General features: G+C 35.1%; 2 protein-coding genes across 3 annotated transcripts in view; one reads left to right on the forward strand and one right to left on the reverse strand.

Annotated features, from left to right (window-relative positions):
* The window catches only part of LOC121379797, a 144,885-nt gene extending 137,168 nt beyond the window's left edge, over window positions 1–7,717 (forward strand). The window contains exons 104-106 of the mRNA XM_041508449.1: window positions 1,599–1,728; window positions 3,592–3,729; window positions 4,537–7,717. Coding sequence (XP_041364383.1) covers window positions 1,599–1,728; window positions 3,592–3,729; window positions 4,537–4,803 — 535 coding nt within the window. The 3' untranslated portion in view covers window positions 4,804–7,717. The remainder of the gene's footprint in view (window positions 1–1,598; window positions 1,729–3,591; window positions 3,730–4,536) is intronic.
* Window positions 7,718–12,882: 5,165 nt separating this feature from the next.
* LOC121379028 (tRNA wybutosine-synthesizing protein 3 homolog) lies at window positions 12,883–18,321 on the reverse strand. Of its 2 annotated transcripts, XM_041507469.1 has the most exons (7): window positions 18,088–18,321; window positions 16,247–16,324; window positions 15,555–15,653; window positions 14,924–14,995; window positions 14,382–14,450; window positions 13,832–13,896; window positions 12,883–13,339 (listed from the first exon to the last, which is right to left on the reverse strand). In XM_041507469.1, the coding sequence occupies exons 1-7, from the start codon at window positions 18,265–18,267 to the stop codon at window positions 13,003–13,005; spliced, it is 900 nt and encodes a 299-aa protein (XP_041363403.1). In that variant the 5' UTR covers window positions 18,268–18,321; the 3' UTR covers window positions 12,883–13,002. The 2 variants fall into 2 exon arrangements, with proteins under 2 accessions (XP_041363403.1, XP_041363404.1); XM_041507470.1 differs by lacking the exon at window positions 14,924–14,995.
* Between the last annotated feature and the right edge of the window lie 57 nt (window positions 18,322–18,378).

Genomic DNA, 18,378 nt, shown 5'->3' on the forward strand with positions numbered 1-18,378 from the left:
AGTCAGACTTGTTGAAAAACATTTATTTTACTGATTTTTGTTTAATTGGATGTATTCTATAGACTGTTAGGCAATAAATAACCAGGGCTATTGTGTGTTTCACAGCAACCTCACATATGCAATAGCAATAACAATTGAAATTTGAGTGGTCTGTTTTCAGTATAAAGTTAAATTTTGTTTTTGTTTAACAACACCACTAGAGCACATTGATTTACTAATCATCGGCTGTTGAATGTCAAACATTTGGTTATTAGTCTTGGACGGGTAGGGGACTATAGTTTCCATCTCCATCCTCCTGTCTGTCCATCCATCCACCCATCTGTCCTTCTGTCTGTCCGTCTGTCCCATAAATGTTTTCCGGATGTTTTTTTCAGAAGGCTTTTAGATATGGAGCTGAAATTATATGTATAGCTTTATCATGATGGATAAAGCAGAGTCATATCCTTCTACTAGCAGGATATGACTTTTAACATCGCTAATGTGACATCACATGCATAGCCTACATTACAGAATCGCTCATTTGACCTCTAGGTCATTGTACAATGTGGCTGAAATAACAGAAATAATAGCTTTTCCAATTAATGTTTATGGTCTGCAGGATAAAGATAATAACTAGTTAATGACATTGGATATCTGCTTTATCCTGTTCAGGCCGAATGGCAGAGACTCGCGGAATTTCCTATTCTTATCATCATAGGATAAAGCAATTATTCGATGTCATTAACTAATTATTCTCTATTTCACAGATATTTAGCCTTCCTATTTAAGAGATACAAAACATTGTTGGGTCAGGTTGCTTGTTTGTGACATTTTTTCATTAGTCGCAAGGGATCTTTTATATGCACCATCCCACAGACAGGATAGCACATACCAGTTATGGTGCACTGGCTGGGATGAGGTTTTCAGTGTAGTTAAATATATCAATGGCCGTGGTATGTACTACCCTGTCTGTGGGATGGTGCATATAAAAGATCCCTTGCTGTTAATTGAAAAGAGTAGCCCTTGAAGTGATGACAGCGAGTTTGTCTGATGCCATATAACTGTAAAATAAAATGTGTTGACTAAAACATTTCCTTCCTTCCTTTTAATGTGATTTAAGCAATTTGTGACACTAAATTATCAGTTATCTGATTAGTATTGTAAATACTTGTTTGGTATATGGATAAGTTATTACATAAGCAGATCTATTAAGAATGATGTTTTGACTGGAAATTCCACTTCTTCATGTATTTGATCAATATCTGATTTTCTTTAATTAGATACAATCATGATTCATTATGAATTATTATTGTTAATGTATAATTAACGTCATAGAAATATTTTTTCACTTATATAAAATGCAGTAAATGTACAAATCTAGCAAGTTCAACTAAAACTAAATTGTGTTTGACATCTAATAATCAATGATTAACAAATCAATGTGCTCTGGTGGTGTTATTAAATATTTTTTCACTTATATAAAATGCAATAAATGTACAAATGTAGCAAGTTTCCTCTAAGACTAAATTGTGTTTAACATCTAATAATCGATGATTAACAAATCAATGTGCTCTAGTGGTGTTATTAAACAAACTTTGACATTGACGTTCATGTTTAAGGTTTGGAGATGGATACACTGTCATCATGCACCTTCAAGGACTATCAAGCACACAGTTCAGCATCGAACATTTGTTTTTGTCCCGTTTTGCGGGAGCTGCAGTAAAGGTCAGTTCTGATGTCAAAATGGAGGTGAGTTATATAATTTACACACAGGTAGCAACTAGCTGACCAATAGTGCCTTCTGTGTCTGTCAACCGCACTGCTATTGTTTCACCTCAGGTGGGTTTTTCAAGATAGCATAGGTGTATGGGCTCCCATTTTTGTAGGGGGTAGGGGGGCAGGGTGAGTTTTGCCAGAATTAAACAAAAATGTCTGAATTTGGATGCCAGCATTTATTCATATTAGCATTACTGCCAAAGGCTTATATAGTGTTGCAAATGAATCACTACGCATTTTTACACGGATTACAAAAACAAAAAACATTCCTAAATCGCCAGGGTAGTACATGCATCCTAAATCGCCACCTGTCTAACTAAAAAGATGCCGAAATAATTATTCCACCTTTTAATATTTTGGTGCATTGAACCTGTCTTATAATAAATAGCTGGGATGTTTTGGGCATATATAATCGAGAGAATGATGGACTATTGGATATTGGCATCAGTCTTAAGACTAGTAGATACTGGGTTTGCTTCCCAGTTCCAGCTCTTGCCCTGAGTGCGTTTTAATGCGTCTGCAGGGCCGTGGGATGGAGGCATGTTCCCTTCACTATTTCCTGTTATTATGCTCAGAAGGCTGGAAATATTTTAACACTTGAAATTGAAAAGGGAGCATATACCTCTGAATCCCCCATTACAGATATCAAAGGCCGTGGTATGTACTACCCTGTCTGTGGAATGGTGCATATAAAAGATCCCTTGCTGCTAATTGAAAAGAGTAGCCCATGAAATGTCGACAGCTGGTTTCCTCTCAATATCTGTGTGGTCCATAACCATATGTTTGATGGCATATAACCGTAAATAAAATGTGTTGAGTGCGTCATTAAATAAAACATTTCCTTCCTTCCTTTCATGAATGCAGGCCTTTCACTCGCACTCCCCATCACTCACCTCAGACTACTGTAATTTCTGCTGCACCAGATAAAATATTAATTCAATAGCACATTTCCTTCCTTCCACCATTACAGGTTCAAGCCCTTTTATTTCGGCCATCACACTACAATGCCTCCCCCCCCCCCCCCCCCCCCCCACACTTTCAGAGACACTTCACAGGCCCTGGGTGGGGAACTGTAATTAAGGCAACTACATTGATTTCTTTTTTCCTTTTTTCACTAACCACTGTCTGTAGCAACTAATAACTAATCTCTGTTTTGGACATAGCTGAGGTATATGCCTATAGGACACTGTAGATGAACTTTAACTGGATATAAAAAAAAAAAAAAAATGAAGAAGCATTATAGGATTCGTAGAAAACCAGTCACTATCACTTTGGTACTGTTTTCAAATAAAAGACTTAGTGCATATATTGTTTTATTGTAGCTGATGCCAGGAATATCATACATTATTACGTAATGAAAATATATCTGTATTCTTATTGGTCAAAAACCAGCCACATGACCTTCCGTAAATAGCAATATTGCCCTGAGACGGTCCCACTGGTCCATCAAAAGTGATACACACACACACACACAAACATATATACTGATGGAAAGAAATAAAGGATCACACAGTTGGCAACAAGAAATAATGACTGCATCAAAAATCAATTCATATTGTCAGAAATTGACTGGGAACATATAGGCAGCACAGTCAACACTACAGACATTGAATCCCACATTACGACTTGGTATGAAATACAGACATTACTATGCTAGTAGAGCATTACATTTGGTCTACAGTTCGATGTGTTCCCTTATATCTTTCCATCAGTATATATACAGTGTGTGTGTGTGTGCGTGTGTGTGTGTGCATGCATGTGTGTGTGTGTTTATGTGTGACTTGTACTGTGAGGGTAACGTGATCTCTATATCAGTGTAATTGCTGGTTGTTTCAGACTGAACACCAGAAGGTGTTGGAGGTGAACATCCCACGCGGAGTCACGTGTGTAGCCGAGCTGTTTGGAATCCTCGAGCAGGCCCAGGAGGAAGGACACATCAGTTACTACTCTCTTTCCCAGACCACACTCGATACGGTGAGTATTCATTCTACTAGGGTAGGACGTAGCCATGTGGTAAAGCTCTCACTTTATACATGGTCGGTTTGGGATCGATCCCCGTTGGTGGGCCCATTAGGCTATTTCTTGTTCCAGCCAGTGAACCATGACTGGTATATGAAAGGCCGTGGTATGTGCTATCCTGTGTGGGATGATGCATATAAAAGATACCTTGATACTAATGGAAAAATGTAGCAGGTTTCCTCTGTGAGACTTTATTTCAAAATTACCTAATATTTGACATCCATTAGCCAATGATTAATAAATCAATGTGTTCTAGTGGTGTCGATTGAACAAAACATTTCAGCTTTATCCTGCAAGTTAGAATTACTAATTGGAGCAGCTACAATGTAGCTACATTTTGTCATATTCAAAAAGTGTTTCTAAACACTAATTCATAAATAAATCTATAATTATGTTTGGTATCAATATTGTGACATACTATAACTGGCCTCAGTGGTCTAGTGGTTAAGCTATTGGACTTAAGGGTGGTACGTACTGGGTTCGACTCCTGGTATCGGCTCCAGCCGAGAGTGACTCTAATGACTCATTGGGTAGGTGTAAGGCCACTTCACTGACTTCTCTCTCGCTATAACAACTAACCCCTAATCCTCTCTGTCCTGGACAGACAGTCCAGATAGCTGAGGTGTGTCCATGCAGAACAGTGTGCTTGAACCTTAACTGGAGAAAAGCTAGAAAATAAAGTTCTATAAATGAAATGAAATGAATATTACTATTATAAATTTAGTTCGAGTACCATTAGCATGACATTTTTCTGTGTTGTAGGTTTTCATCAACTTTGCCCGTCTGCAGACTGATGCAGATGATGAAGAAGATGATGAAGCCAGCTCAAACAGCCAATCACAGAACTTGCATGCCGGGGCATTCTCCAATCAATCGTATGCTTACATGAACCCCCAGTTCTCAGCTGACCCCAACGATATCAACATTGAACAGATGAAGTTTGCTAACAGTGACACAGACACTCGTGATTTTAACGCATCCCATGATGGTTATTACGATGCCAGAGGGAGATTTTCAGTGAAAATGTAACATTTGTGTGCTTCAAAAATGAAAAAGCCACAACACTGGCAGACATTGATGATGTATCAAGACAATCACAACACTGGCAGCTGTTCAAGACATACCTACAGTGTTACAACACTGGAAGCCATTTAAGAGACAATTTAGCAACAAAATTACTAGATCGGCAGCCATTATAAGTACATGGCAATGGCATCACAATCACAGTAAAGACATAGCAAAAAAATCACAATGGCCACCATTAAACTCACCCAGGTGGCTTGGACTGGTTATTTGATCACATGTAAAGTATGAATGAATATGGATTAGAGAAATGATGACATTGTTTTATTATTATTATTTTATGAGTTAAACAAGACAAATTCTTTAATGAAATCCATACTATCTTGTAGAAAATAGTTTAGTCTATATTTGTACAGCTAGCCTGCTAGAATTGGCAACAATAATCACCTGTATATAATGGGCATTTCATGAATGCCCCTTAATTAACAGAAAGCCATTTTGAATATAGAAACTGGCCTCATGGTGTTGTGGTTAAACCATCAGATATAAGGCTGGTAGGTACTGGGTTTGCAGCCCAGTACCGGCTCCCACCTAGAGCGTGTTTTAATGACTTAGTGGGTAGGGGTAAGACCACTATATCCTCTTCTCTCACTAACCACTAACAACTAACCCACTGTCCTGGACAGACAGCCCAGATAGCTGAGGTGTGTGTGCCCAGGACAGCGTGCTTGAACCTTAATTGTATAAAAGCATGAAAACGAGTTGAAAGGAATATAGAAGATTTCTTCATGGGATCTGAGCTTTGAATGACTTGGAATTTTTTTTTTTCAGCATTCTAGTCATGAATATACATGATTATATCTTATGGAGGTTTGCGATATGAAAGTAATATTATATAAAGGACGTCTGCATACAGAGTGCACATTGTGTCAGTTCGTTGGGTGATGTTTTTTACTGTTTCAAAATCAAATTTAAGTCATACATGGTCCACATATTTTGCTAAAATAGCTGTATGTTTGTGTTTTAAACTACCTATTTCTGTATCCTGTCATTGAAGTTAGTCTGCACTTTGTTTTGACAATAAGATCATTACTGTTGCTGGTCAACATCTTTTATCATATTGTACTAACTCTTGAATTTAGTATTGTCATGACTTTAGCATGAAGTCCAGTTATCAAGAGAAGTTACTTGGCTGGACCAGGTTATATATGTACAACAGAAAAGTTCCATTTCCAAAACACAATATACGCTAATTTTAAACTTTTGAACTTAACAGTCAAGGCAGAGGAGGATTGGGGGGGGGGGGGGGGGGGGGGGGGGGGCAGGGCCTGGCTTTCCTAAATTTTGTGAGTTATAATTTTATTATATATTAATATATATATTTTTTTATCTCTCTTCAAACCTCCCCCAAAGTTCCCTTGACATTCCACCTCATGTCATTGCCCCCCCCCCCCCTCCTCTAAATGGATTTTCTGGATCCACCACTGCAATGTACACTGATGTTAGTTCAAATCAGCAATATGACAATAGAGTTTTTGTCAAAATGTCATCTATGCCCTTTGAACAGGATCTCAAAATTGTTCTTTGTGTGATATATACAGCAAAATTAAGTTTTTTTCTCAAAATTCTGTAAATGGATATATTGCATTTTGGAAATGAACTCTTCAAGTGGATGTATTCATTATTGTTTCAATAAGAAAAAAAACTAGTGTTCTTGTCTGTGTTCTGGTATATGAGTAAATTTGTAAACACAGTCAAGCAGTGATACCTCGTCCTTTTTTAATGTAAAGTGCCTTGATGTCAAGAAATTCTATAATGACATAATTTTCACCATCATCTATTGTTTATATTACGAACAACTGATTATCTTAATGTTGATTCAGGCCCTTCAATGTCGAGATAACAAAATGTTACTGCACCTCTAATATTGTAGTTCTATATTATTATAAAAATGGGGTTACGGTTTACGTACCCGTGTCCCCGAGTAATAATGTTGTTTTTCCCTTTCTGTCATAATTCTCCAGAGTGTGTACTTCATAAAACTCCATTTCTGTCACTGTTTCTTGTAACACTGGCAAGTGATTAATATGAATACTCTTAGTTGTGACTCGGTTATTTAGGGTACATACGGTATGATACTTAAATACTCAGTGAGTTAATCTTATATGGTAACACTTGAATACATTGTTGTTCATTCTTTCAGCAATAGTATGGTACATGAAAAAACAAATTGCTCAAAAATTTTGTGACATTCCTTAGTCAACGGGTTTTATTATTATGTGATGATGTACTGTTGTTTTATTTTCAAAATGACCATTAAATGAGCTTTGAAATTTACAGTAGTCTACTTGCTTAACTTGAATATATTCTTGACTATAGCAGTGATGAAAACAATTTTAATTAGAAACTTTATTTGTATATATAATGAGTAATGACCCTAATTTCCGCCTGTGAAAATGGATACTAAGTTTAGTTAATCTACAAACCTGCAACACACATTTGGATAAGGTTATAACAGAGACAAGCTAAAGTTCTTGATGTTTAAAAGGGGAAATATTGTCTAAAAATAACTAAAGCTTGTCTCGATAACCATTACTTCTCAGACTATGATTTTTAGACATTTTGAGCTATTACAAAAACATGGATGACCAGAACCACGTCAGGTGTATGAAAATTAATATTCTAAATAATAAAATATACTTCTAATTTAAATTATCAAAAACAGCTTTAATAGTGGAAAATATATGTCGTAGTGCTTAAAAACTAGGGTCTATCACTTTAATTGAGAACAAAATAAAATTTATATCCGTTAGTTTTCCATGATCTGAATTCAGCTTAGTGTCATCCGAACACTAGATCAGTTGTCTGTAAATCCATTCACAAAATATTTTATAGAAGTATATTTGGATATTTTATTAAATAATATATGTATGTACCGGTAATATAAATACAAACAGTTATAGTCTTGAATTTTGTTGTTTCTTCTATTTTGTTTTGTTTTTGAAACACATTCTGCCAAAATAATGCAACATGTATTTTTGTCCCAAGACTTTCATCTACGATAATTTGTCTCATTGAGAATTGTTTTTATGTCCGTGTAAGAGTGATTTTGGTGTCTCACATATATGTGTAGACTTATTGAACATATACTGGATAACCACCCTATGAATATCCATGTTATATTTCAAATCAAGCCAAATTCTTTATAGTTAAATATAGTTATAGTTAAATACCAGAGTCCGTCACACAGAAAATGCCTTTTTTCATGCAATGGAATTTATTACAAATTATTTATTTCTAAGCTGATTGATTTGTACATTACACACAAAAATAGTAATTTTTTGTTATTTCCAAAACACTTACTTTTCGTCTTATATCAGACCAAACTGAAATTATTTACAAAAATCAGTTGTATAGAATGATGGGATGGACTATATGTCAAGTACCATGTACTTTTGAAAAAATTTTGTTTGATAATTGATTAACCAGTTTCAGAGTTTTGTTAAGTAAACATAATCAAATTAAAGTGAATTGATAATATGGTTGTAAATTATTCTTTGTATATTTGCCCAATTTATTATGAATTTTATATCTTTATTTGTCGAATTCAACTTGGTTTGTGTTTGGCAAACTAGCAAATGACTGTTTAAATCATGCATGGAGAAACAAAATATTATCCACTTTTTTTGAGACCTATTAACTACATGTACATAGTAATATTGTTACCCATTTTACATGTATTATATATATATATATTTACTATTTTAAATTGTGAAACACAAAACATTAATGAAAACCAAATTGATACTAAAATCAATTAGTTTTCAAACTTTGGCATTCAATTTTGATCATTATATTATCAATATATTTTTTATACAGGGCATTAAACTTTGATTTTAAAAAAATCAAAATATAAATGTTTTTGAATCCTGGGCATTAAATTATGATGATTTTTAATATCAATGTTTGAATTCAGGGTATTGTGTCTTGTTCATTTTATTATATATATATACAATGTATATACATAAACAAAATCAATTGTAATTATGTTGAAATGTTATACAGAGATAGATATTTTTTGTAATTATACAACATACAAATGTGAAAAATATGTACATGCATGTTTGATAGTTTAATATTTTTTACTATTTATATCAAAGGAAATATCCTTTCATTTTGCATAATAAAGATTTCTATGCTTTGTTACTGTAGTGAAAAATAAATTATATTACTTGATATTAATTGTTAATGGTAGTTTTTTTTTTGCTTGTTCTGTGTAATGCATTAATATAGTACAGTGGTTTTGAATGGCAACCAGAAAGCCTCATTGCAGGCTGTGTGTAATATGTGTTGATTAGAATATATCACTTATGTATCATTATTGGAGGGATGTTAACAAGAATGTTTTCAGAACCATTGTGACAGTTCTCACAAACCCCATATATACAAAAGTCTCTCATTGCATACAGTTTGTAATTAAGATCTTTTTTTAAATGGATTTTTTTCATTCAATTTAATATAAATTCTAAAATATTTCAACATTTTCTTCTCTCACACATTAAAAACTATTTTACTTTGTTTAACACCACCACTAGAGCACAATCATTTATTAATCATCGGCTATTGGATGTCAAATATTTGGTAATTTTAACATATAATCTTAGAGGAAACCCGCTACATTTTTCCATTGGTAGCAAGGGATCTTTTATATGCACCATCCCACAGACAGAATAGCACATACCACAGCCTTTGATATACAAGTCGTGGTGCACTTGCTGAAACAAGAAATAGCGCTATGGACCCACCGACAGTGATCGATCCAAGACCAACCGTGCAATCAAGAGCTTTATCACTAGGCTACACATTCAAGCAGACACACAGTAATATAACATGTTTAATTATTAATATACCAACATTAAAAGTACTATTTACCAGTTAAATTTATTTTAATTCACTTATACAAATAATCTTCATGTAGTCCAAACTTTGTTCCTTTTAAAAAAAAACTTTGTGCAAACATATTAATTTGTAGAGCTATTGATCAAATGTCTAATACATGTTTATTTTTATGTTTTAATTTGAAAACCCATTTAATGTTTATTTTTGTTTTAATTTGAAAACCCATTTAATGTTTATTTTTATGTTTTAATTTGAAAACCTATTTAATGTTTATTTTGGTAAAATAGCTGCTGTAATGCATAATAAAAGTTTGAGAGTATGAATTTGTCATTTCCTATTCAATACCAATTTTGTTAGATCACAGAATACAGTGCCTGTTTTTCACAACACTTAAGACCCAATTCCAAATAAAGTTAAATAATAGAAAACAGACAGGTGCTTCGGACCGACAAGAAAGTCAAAAGTGGGACTGCCAAACACACGTTTTTAAAATATAATTTTGGTCTCGGAGATTGAGAATTGGTCCCAGACCAAGGAAAAACGTTTTTTCCCCACCCGTTTGAAGACCCAATTACAAATAAAGTTATAAAGAAATAATGCTGTTTTTTCTTCCCATGATGCACCAATCTTCAATTTGTATTTCTGGTTACTTGGGCGACAAGCAAATGCAGTTTTTGCCATACTTCTGTCTCGAGTGGGAGACTTCCTGTAGATGGAGATTTGTATGTGGCACCAAATCAGAGTCCATTATTGAGGATGTGTTTTGCATTTACATGACACTTACCAACAACAGTCAAATTGAGTTCAGGGCTCAAACTTAATGATGGCAATTTCCGTAGTTTGTGATATGAATTCAGGGCTTGCTTTGGGTGAGCAAAACAATTTGCCAAATTGTCTATTAAACTTCAAAAATTGTCGGTTATTTTCCAAAAAATGTCAATTAAAGTTTGTTTTATTTAACGCCGCCACTAGAGCACATTGATTTTTTACCGTATCATCGGCTATTGGACGTCAGACACTGTTTTTTTTAGAGGAAACCCGCTGTCGCCACATAGGCTACTCTTTTACGACAGGCAGCAAGGGATCTTTTATTTGTGCTTCACACAGGCAGGATAGCACAAACCATGGCCTTTGTTGAACCAGTTATGGATCACTGGTCGGTGCAAGTGGTTTACACCTACCCATTGAGCCTTGCGGAGCAATCACTCAGGGTTTGGAGTCAGTATCTGGATTAAAAATCCCATGCCTCGACTGGGAACCCAGTACCTACCAGCCTGTAGACCGATGGCCTAACCACGAAGCCGGTAAATGTCAATTATTACATGTCATTATTTCACCAAACTAAAATAAAATTTGCCAACTGCTTTCAAAATTCGCAATTGGTGAATTTGGTGAGTGTCGGAGCTAGCCCTGGAAGTGCAGTTGGTCAGGGGATTGACTGATGGCTTTTTTTTTTTTGCCAATAAATAAATATCATTGCCGCCGGTTGAAGGGATTGTTCTTGATTTTCACATTTGTTGCCGAAGTTACTGGTTTGAAACTGCTGTAGCCGGGCCCAAAATTGCTGTCAGTAAGCATTGTGCCTATGGAAAAAACGGTCTTACGGTCAAGTCCTGGAGTTGCACAAACCAAGAAAGGAAGAAAGGGAACATTTATTTGACACGTCCGCACATTTAAATTACAGCTATTTGAAGGAAGAAAATGTCATCACTTCATGGGCTACTCTTTTCGACCAGCAGCAAGGTATCTTTTATATGCACCATCCCACAGACAGGGTAGTACATACTACAGCCTTTGATATACCAGTCGTGGTGCACTGGCTGGAACGAGAAATAGCCCAATGGGCCCACCGACGGGGATCGATCCCAGACCAACCATGCATTGAGCGAGCGCTTTACCACTGGGCTACGTTCCGCCCCGTACAGCTATTTGATGTCTATGATACAATTGTTTGAACACTTGATCAAGAAACAGACTAAATCTGACTATACCTACCAAAAAAAAAGAAAAAAAGTAGCTTTTATATGCAGTTTTCCTTTATACAAGACAGTACATGCTATAGCCTTTGATGTACCAGTCATGGGGCCTTATTTGGGTTCAGGGAAGAAAATCCTGAAGGTGGTCAACCATATGACCTATTGCACCTCAGACAAATGTTCTGAGCAGAAGACAAAACTGAAGCATATCAACATCTGACATCAAACACTCATACCAGCTTCTGTGGCAGAGTAGTCAAACTATCGGCCTTGAGGCTGGTAGGTACTAGGTTCACATCCCAGTACCAGCTTCAATTCCAAGTTTTATGGCCGTTTCCACTAATTGTGTCTTTAAAATGCTTTGATTGCTGTACTAAAGTTACAGTGAAAAGACTTCCATATTTTTTTTTTTTTTTCTTGATCCATGTTTGATGACTGAACAGTGTGTGTTATCTGCCCACGATTACCACCAAGATGGAAATGGCAGATGGGAGTGCTAAACGCTGCATGTTTGCTAGTCATTTTTTGAAACACTAAAGTGGAGAAAGGCCATTAAGGTCCATTACTCTTATCTCTGACCAACCATTAATCTCAGTCCTGAATCACGTTCAAGAAGGCAAGCACTCATAGTCTCTTGCTAGACTGGTTTTCAGACCTAACATTAAATGAATGTGATGTAATAGAACATGAATGGTAAAGGAAGGAAATATTTTATTTAACGATGCACTCAACACATTTTATTTACGGTTATATGGCGTCAGACATATGCTCAAGGACCACACAGATATTGAGAGAGGAAACCTGCTGTCGCCACTTCATGGGCTATTCTTTTCGATTAGCAGCAAAGGATCTTTTATATGCACCATCCCACAGACAGGGTAATACATACCACAGCCTTTGATATACCAGTCGTGGGGCACTAGCTAATGAGCCCACCGACGGGGATCGATCCCAGACCAACCACGCAGCAATTGGACGCTTTACCACTGGGCCACGTCCCGCCCATGAATGGTAAATATCAATAATTATTTGTACATAAGTGCTCGCCCCCTTGAATACACTGCTGAACAGATGGCCCTGAGAGAATCTTAAGCTCCTTCCAAAAGGTAATAATTTTGTCAGAAAGGAAAGATGAATATATGAAGAATACCACTCTGACTGCATGGAAAATGCAGAGAAATTGTAATAAAAAAAATTAATGGTTGTTTGATAAGATCTGTATATACTTTAATTTGGATTTACCCACTTTATAAAGAGAACATATCTTATACAACCTTTTTATAGAATTTATTACAAAGTTTCAACTTCAAATTAACGGAAAGAAATCTGTTTATGTATTGTCCGACAGAAAAAAGCACTGTGACACAGTATCTTCAATGGAGTCTACACTGTCACAAGACGACTGCTCAAGGTGATTATGTACAACATTGACAGACAGTTGACTCGTCTGTGCTACCAAAACAGCGGTTTCTTCTTCTTCTTCAGCATTGTCAACATTGTTACTTGAAGAAATATCAACATCTGTATTAAAGTCTCTGTTTGTCGACTGCATGTTGAAACGTTTCTGTCTTGTCTTGGAATATTTATCACCCGTGCTGGATGTGTTCAGTGTTGTTGCTTTATTAGACACAGGTGACTGAGTCATCTTGATGAAATTCTGAAAAAATCTGTTGAAACAATGTTTCAGTTAATGATAAATAACAAATTGGGTAGTGAAGTAAAGCTGTCTAAACCTGTTTACAAGTATGTCACTAGGTAGAAAACAAGACAACATACACATTTGGTTTGTCAGAAAGATGTATATATATCCATTATTTTAAAACTGAACACATGTAAAAGATAAAAAAAAAAAACCCAAAAAACCCCCCAAAAAAACACCATATGTCTAGTTGACAATAAAACTTAAAATTAATTAACACAAGCTTCCTCCTAAACAACATCTACATAACTAAACATGTTATCCAAATTCTAAAACAAATCATGCAAGTTGTTAAAGGGAAATTACTCTTCTGAATAGACATCCAATATCATTTAGTTTTCTGCTTTTGTGAGAAACAGACCAGAAACATTTCACTAGTGTAACCACAATTAAATATTTTTCACCAAAGATGACCAGAACAAATAATATAACATAATAAGCAATCCATTAAAAGACTTGCCTGTCTATTCTGTGACTATTTTCATTCATCTTGTTATTAGCACAGTCCACCAAGAAGTTGAGATACTGAAAGTGATAATAGCACAAACCCCAACCTATTTAATGCATTTATCAGCATGTCAGAGATATAAACGCATAGAGAAATAACAAATGGACAATAATTAAAAAAAAGCTTTTATTTTTCTTTAAATAGCAAAATGAAGATTTATGTATTTGTTTTGAAGTTGACATTTCTTCCTTGAAATGAAGGATAATTTGATATTCCAAATAAATGTACATAGATATTTGCAGTTAATTTACTTTAGTGCGTCGTTAAATCAAACATTTCCTTCTTGTTCATTTGGTCTGTACATAATGTATTCTATGGCATGTATTTGTGAGTTGTTATTGTACTTTTTTCCCTTAAAGTTTCACAAACTTTTTAACAGCACATATGCATTTTTTTTTAACCACAGGAAAAAATGAAATAAAACAATAAAATAATAAATGTATATCTCTAGGGAAAAAGTCTAACATAAGTTCTTAAGACATTAAAAAAGGTCCATAAATACCTTCTCACTAACAAGTATTTCTCCATTACACGACAGTGGAACTTCTAACATGTGTGTGCTTCTTATAGCCTGTAACAACAAACAAGTTTAAATGACTCCTAAATGACATCACTAATACTTATTGCAATCAAATTTACAATGAACAGCAAAAACTATTTTTTAAAAGCTTCGGTGATTATGGATTTATAGAACTGTCCAAAGAATTCTCAAATGGGGCCTTCCGAACATGAAACTGGTTGACAATTTGATCAGTTGAGATACATTTCTGAAACACCAGGACACTTTCTTTTTAGACATATATATCACCTGACAAATATTTGTGCGAGTATTTTTACAGTCAAACTAGGAATTTCGCTTCACATTTGTAAATTGTGTCGGAAAAAATGAAGAATCATAAAGGAATAGTTCTGAATGTCAAAGTCTAGCAACATCAATAGGTGTTAAAACGATGTGGGTTGTATAAAATCAAGTAAAACATTATAAAATATCATTCTCCAGAGATATGAGGCTAAAGAATATGTAAATATTTGTTAGTTCCTTACTGCTATAACCTTTCCCTTGCCACCGATACTGATTCCGGAGTTCCGTAGTCCAGATGCAATAGCAACAGAATGCTGAAGTATAACAACAAAACTGTAGCAAACTTGGATGGTTTTCTTTTGATGAATACTTAGCCTGACCTCAAACCAATGGCATCCCCCCCAACTATGTTAGTTAACCAGTCCGAATATCCCTACATCCAGTACAGACATATCTAAAGCATGCAGAAGCAATGAATGTAATGTTTGTTTAACAAAAACTCTACATCCCTAACATTACTATGAAATGTGATCTGGACAAATAAACATTAAAAAAACAAGCAACTGAGAATACTGCTAAAGCAATACATGTCCCCTACCTGGCCCAAAACATATGTGTATCTCCTAAATTCAAGGGCCATAACTCTGTGAAAAATTTGTAAATTGCCATGAAAGTTAAACTTGTTCTGTAACAGTACATGATATTTAAAACTATATTCAAAATGTCATCTCAATATCTTCAGCCATTACAAAAAAACAAATTTTCATATCTCCTAAGTTCAAATGCCAGTGTAAACACTTTGTATAATTTTTTTTAGCTAATTTGGCAATGAGCAGGATGAGCCAAGAATGATTAAAATTTGTTTCCTCTTACCAACTTCTGAGCATCTTCCAAAGTTCTGCACTGCACATGTAAGATGAAAGGCTCAAATTTGAAAACTGCTTTGCCTGTAATACCATCTAGACTTGCAACCTAAAACAAATATAAAGGAACTAAAGACATGCAAATGTTGGTTTGAGCCAATAAAGCCGGCTTTTCCGAATGCCTGTGTGGATGATGCGACATGAGTAAAAATAGCTGGAAGAACCAACAACTAAAGGATCTAGGAACTACAAGTTGTACTGTACACTTTAATAATTATCATGGTAATGCATTGGTGCATGTCTTGGACACATCCACCGGGGAATCTCAGAGGATGTGCCCAGGACAGTCATGCTTGAACCTTCAGTGAAGTAAACACGAGTCAAATGGTTGATTGATTGCATTGCTGCATTCATTGTGATGGAGTAATTACTGACTTTAAGAAAACTTCTACTGATTTCAAGTTGACTTTATTTTTACATGCATGTGAACTGAAATCTAAAGATGAAGTGGCCAGAAAGATCAGATTTCATATTTCAGTTAGACACTTAACCTCTACATGTACAGGTAGTATTAGAGAGAGAAAATTATTAAATACCATCAGATAGGTACCTCAATATGGACAAGGATACAAGAGAAAATATCTCCTGTCACTAACAAAAACAGAAAATTGCTACAGTGTTTGTAACAAAACATTAATTTACCAGTTCACTTGTTTTAATGCAGTCATGTGATGTAAACAACCAATGGCAACCTTTCTTTTTCACTGGATGACACTCATTCTAAAACAGAAAAGGTACACGTATTCATTTTATTGAAAATATGTTCACATCGTTTGACCTGGACAATGTTATGTAAATAACATACATGTATTTTATTACTATAGGTATATGCTGAAAGGAAATTCAGCCAACTACAATTCGATCAAATTGGTCGCATGCAACATTTTATTTTTCATTTGTTGACTAAAAATTTCATATTGTCTATTTTAATAATAGAAGAAGGCTCCAAATGACTCCTATCAAAACGTTAACGTAGAGGGCTGAAATTACAGTAGTTGAAAGAAACATATTTATTAGCACATTTTAATATAAGATTATTTAGTGTATAACATGATTATTTCAACACTTGTTCGACAGTGGAAACCACTGCCACAACATAGGCTTTTCGGTAACCAGTCAATTCGTACCATAGTCATTTCGTACCCAATTTTACCATTTCGTACCCAAGTCATTTCATACCCTGGTCATTTCGTACAATAGTTATTTGGTCAATTCGTACCATAGTCATTTCGTACCATGGTCATTTCATACCATGTCTGTTTGGTCATTTCGTACCTTGGTCATTTCGTACCTCAGTCATTTATTGTGCAGCTTAGTTGACTGATAGTAAAATATCGAATTACTGATTTAAAAAATAAACATTAGGCTAATGCAGCTATATTGAATCCCCACCCTTAAGAAAGAAAGAAACAAACAAATAACAAGAAAAAGATGATATATTACTTTTATCTTCAAACCTTTCCGTCCATCATTATATTAATTACCAACTAGCACTTTGTGTTAGAATAACATATACAGATCTTCTAAGACAAGCTGATCTCAGAAAAACCTTAATTACCCACGAAGAGGAAGGGTGCCAGAGTCACACAAAAGGTGCTCTTCGAAAATTGGGCACTTTATAGTGACGGGAAAATCAGTGTCGGCTGCCTGTTGAAAATCTGTCCCAGATTGGTGCATGTCGCTGATGACTGACACCGCAACGCTAGTGATTTCAAAAGTGTTTTAACTGTAGCTTGAGTATAGTTCTGTGTTTTGTTATGAAATTTGAAATAAAGTTATAATGATTTCAAGATCGTGTATATTTGCTATACTTAATCATAGACTAGACCACACAGTGATATTCTACATCGATACTGACATGACTGTTGATTATAACGATTGTTTATCCAACAGCAATAAGGCAGAGAATCTGTCAACAGTTGGCTAAGGACGTAAGCCTATATAAGATGGGGGGGGGGGGGGGGGGTGCGAGTCTCGTATCATATTAAATGATCATCAGTGGCAATATACATATGCTCATTTAAACCTTTGCTCACTTTACAAGGTATATTTACACGTCAACGTTTATTCATCAACAATAAAAATAAGAAGTGGCATACCATGACAAAAATAAGATACAGAGTACGAAACCACTATGGTACGAAATGACCAAACATTTACGAGATGGTAAATGGTAGGTACGAAATGGCTATGGTATGAAATGACTGTGGTACGAAATGACCAAAACATTATGGTACGAAACGACTATGGTACGAGAAATAACCATGGTACGAAATGGCCATAAACTATGGTACGAAATGACTTTGGTACGAAATGACTAATAACCGGCTTTTCTACCAAATAGCAGCAAACAATGTGTATGCCTTCTCTCAGGCAGAACAGCACATAGCACAAACTTTTGTTTTACATAAACTTTAGTTCCCTATTTTTTTTTTTTTTGTGGGAGATAGACTGATTAGTGGTGGCTAATTTAATGAACTCACATTTCCATGATTTTGAAATAAAAGAATCCTCCCAGAACATGAACTTGTTGTAAAATAATTCTTTTGTTCATTAATACATGCTACAAGCTCCCTAACTGGGCTATCCACTGAGCCCTTCCTACTTAAATCTATTCCAGATAAAGTTCTTTCCTTTTGTATGTCAAATTGAGGGAAATGCATAGTATGATAGTGAAATTTTGCTCGACACGCATGTAAACAAACTTCTAAACTGCAATCAGAGTTATCTCCCTATATTGCGTAAAAGGGATATAACTCGTCGTTCTTGGTTTT

The sequence above is a fragment of the Gigantopelta aegis genome, chromosome 8 (assembly GCF_016097555.1).
Source record: "Gigantopelta aegis isolate Gae_Host chromosome 8, Gae_host_genome, whole genome shotgun sequence".
In the NCBI taxonomy this organism is placed as follows: Eukaryota; Metazoa; Mollusca; class Gastropoda; order Neomphalida; family Peltospiridae; genus Gigantopelta; species Gigantopelta aegis.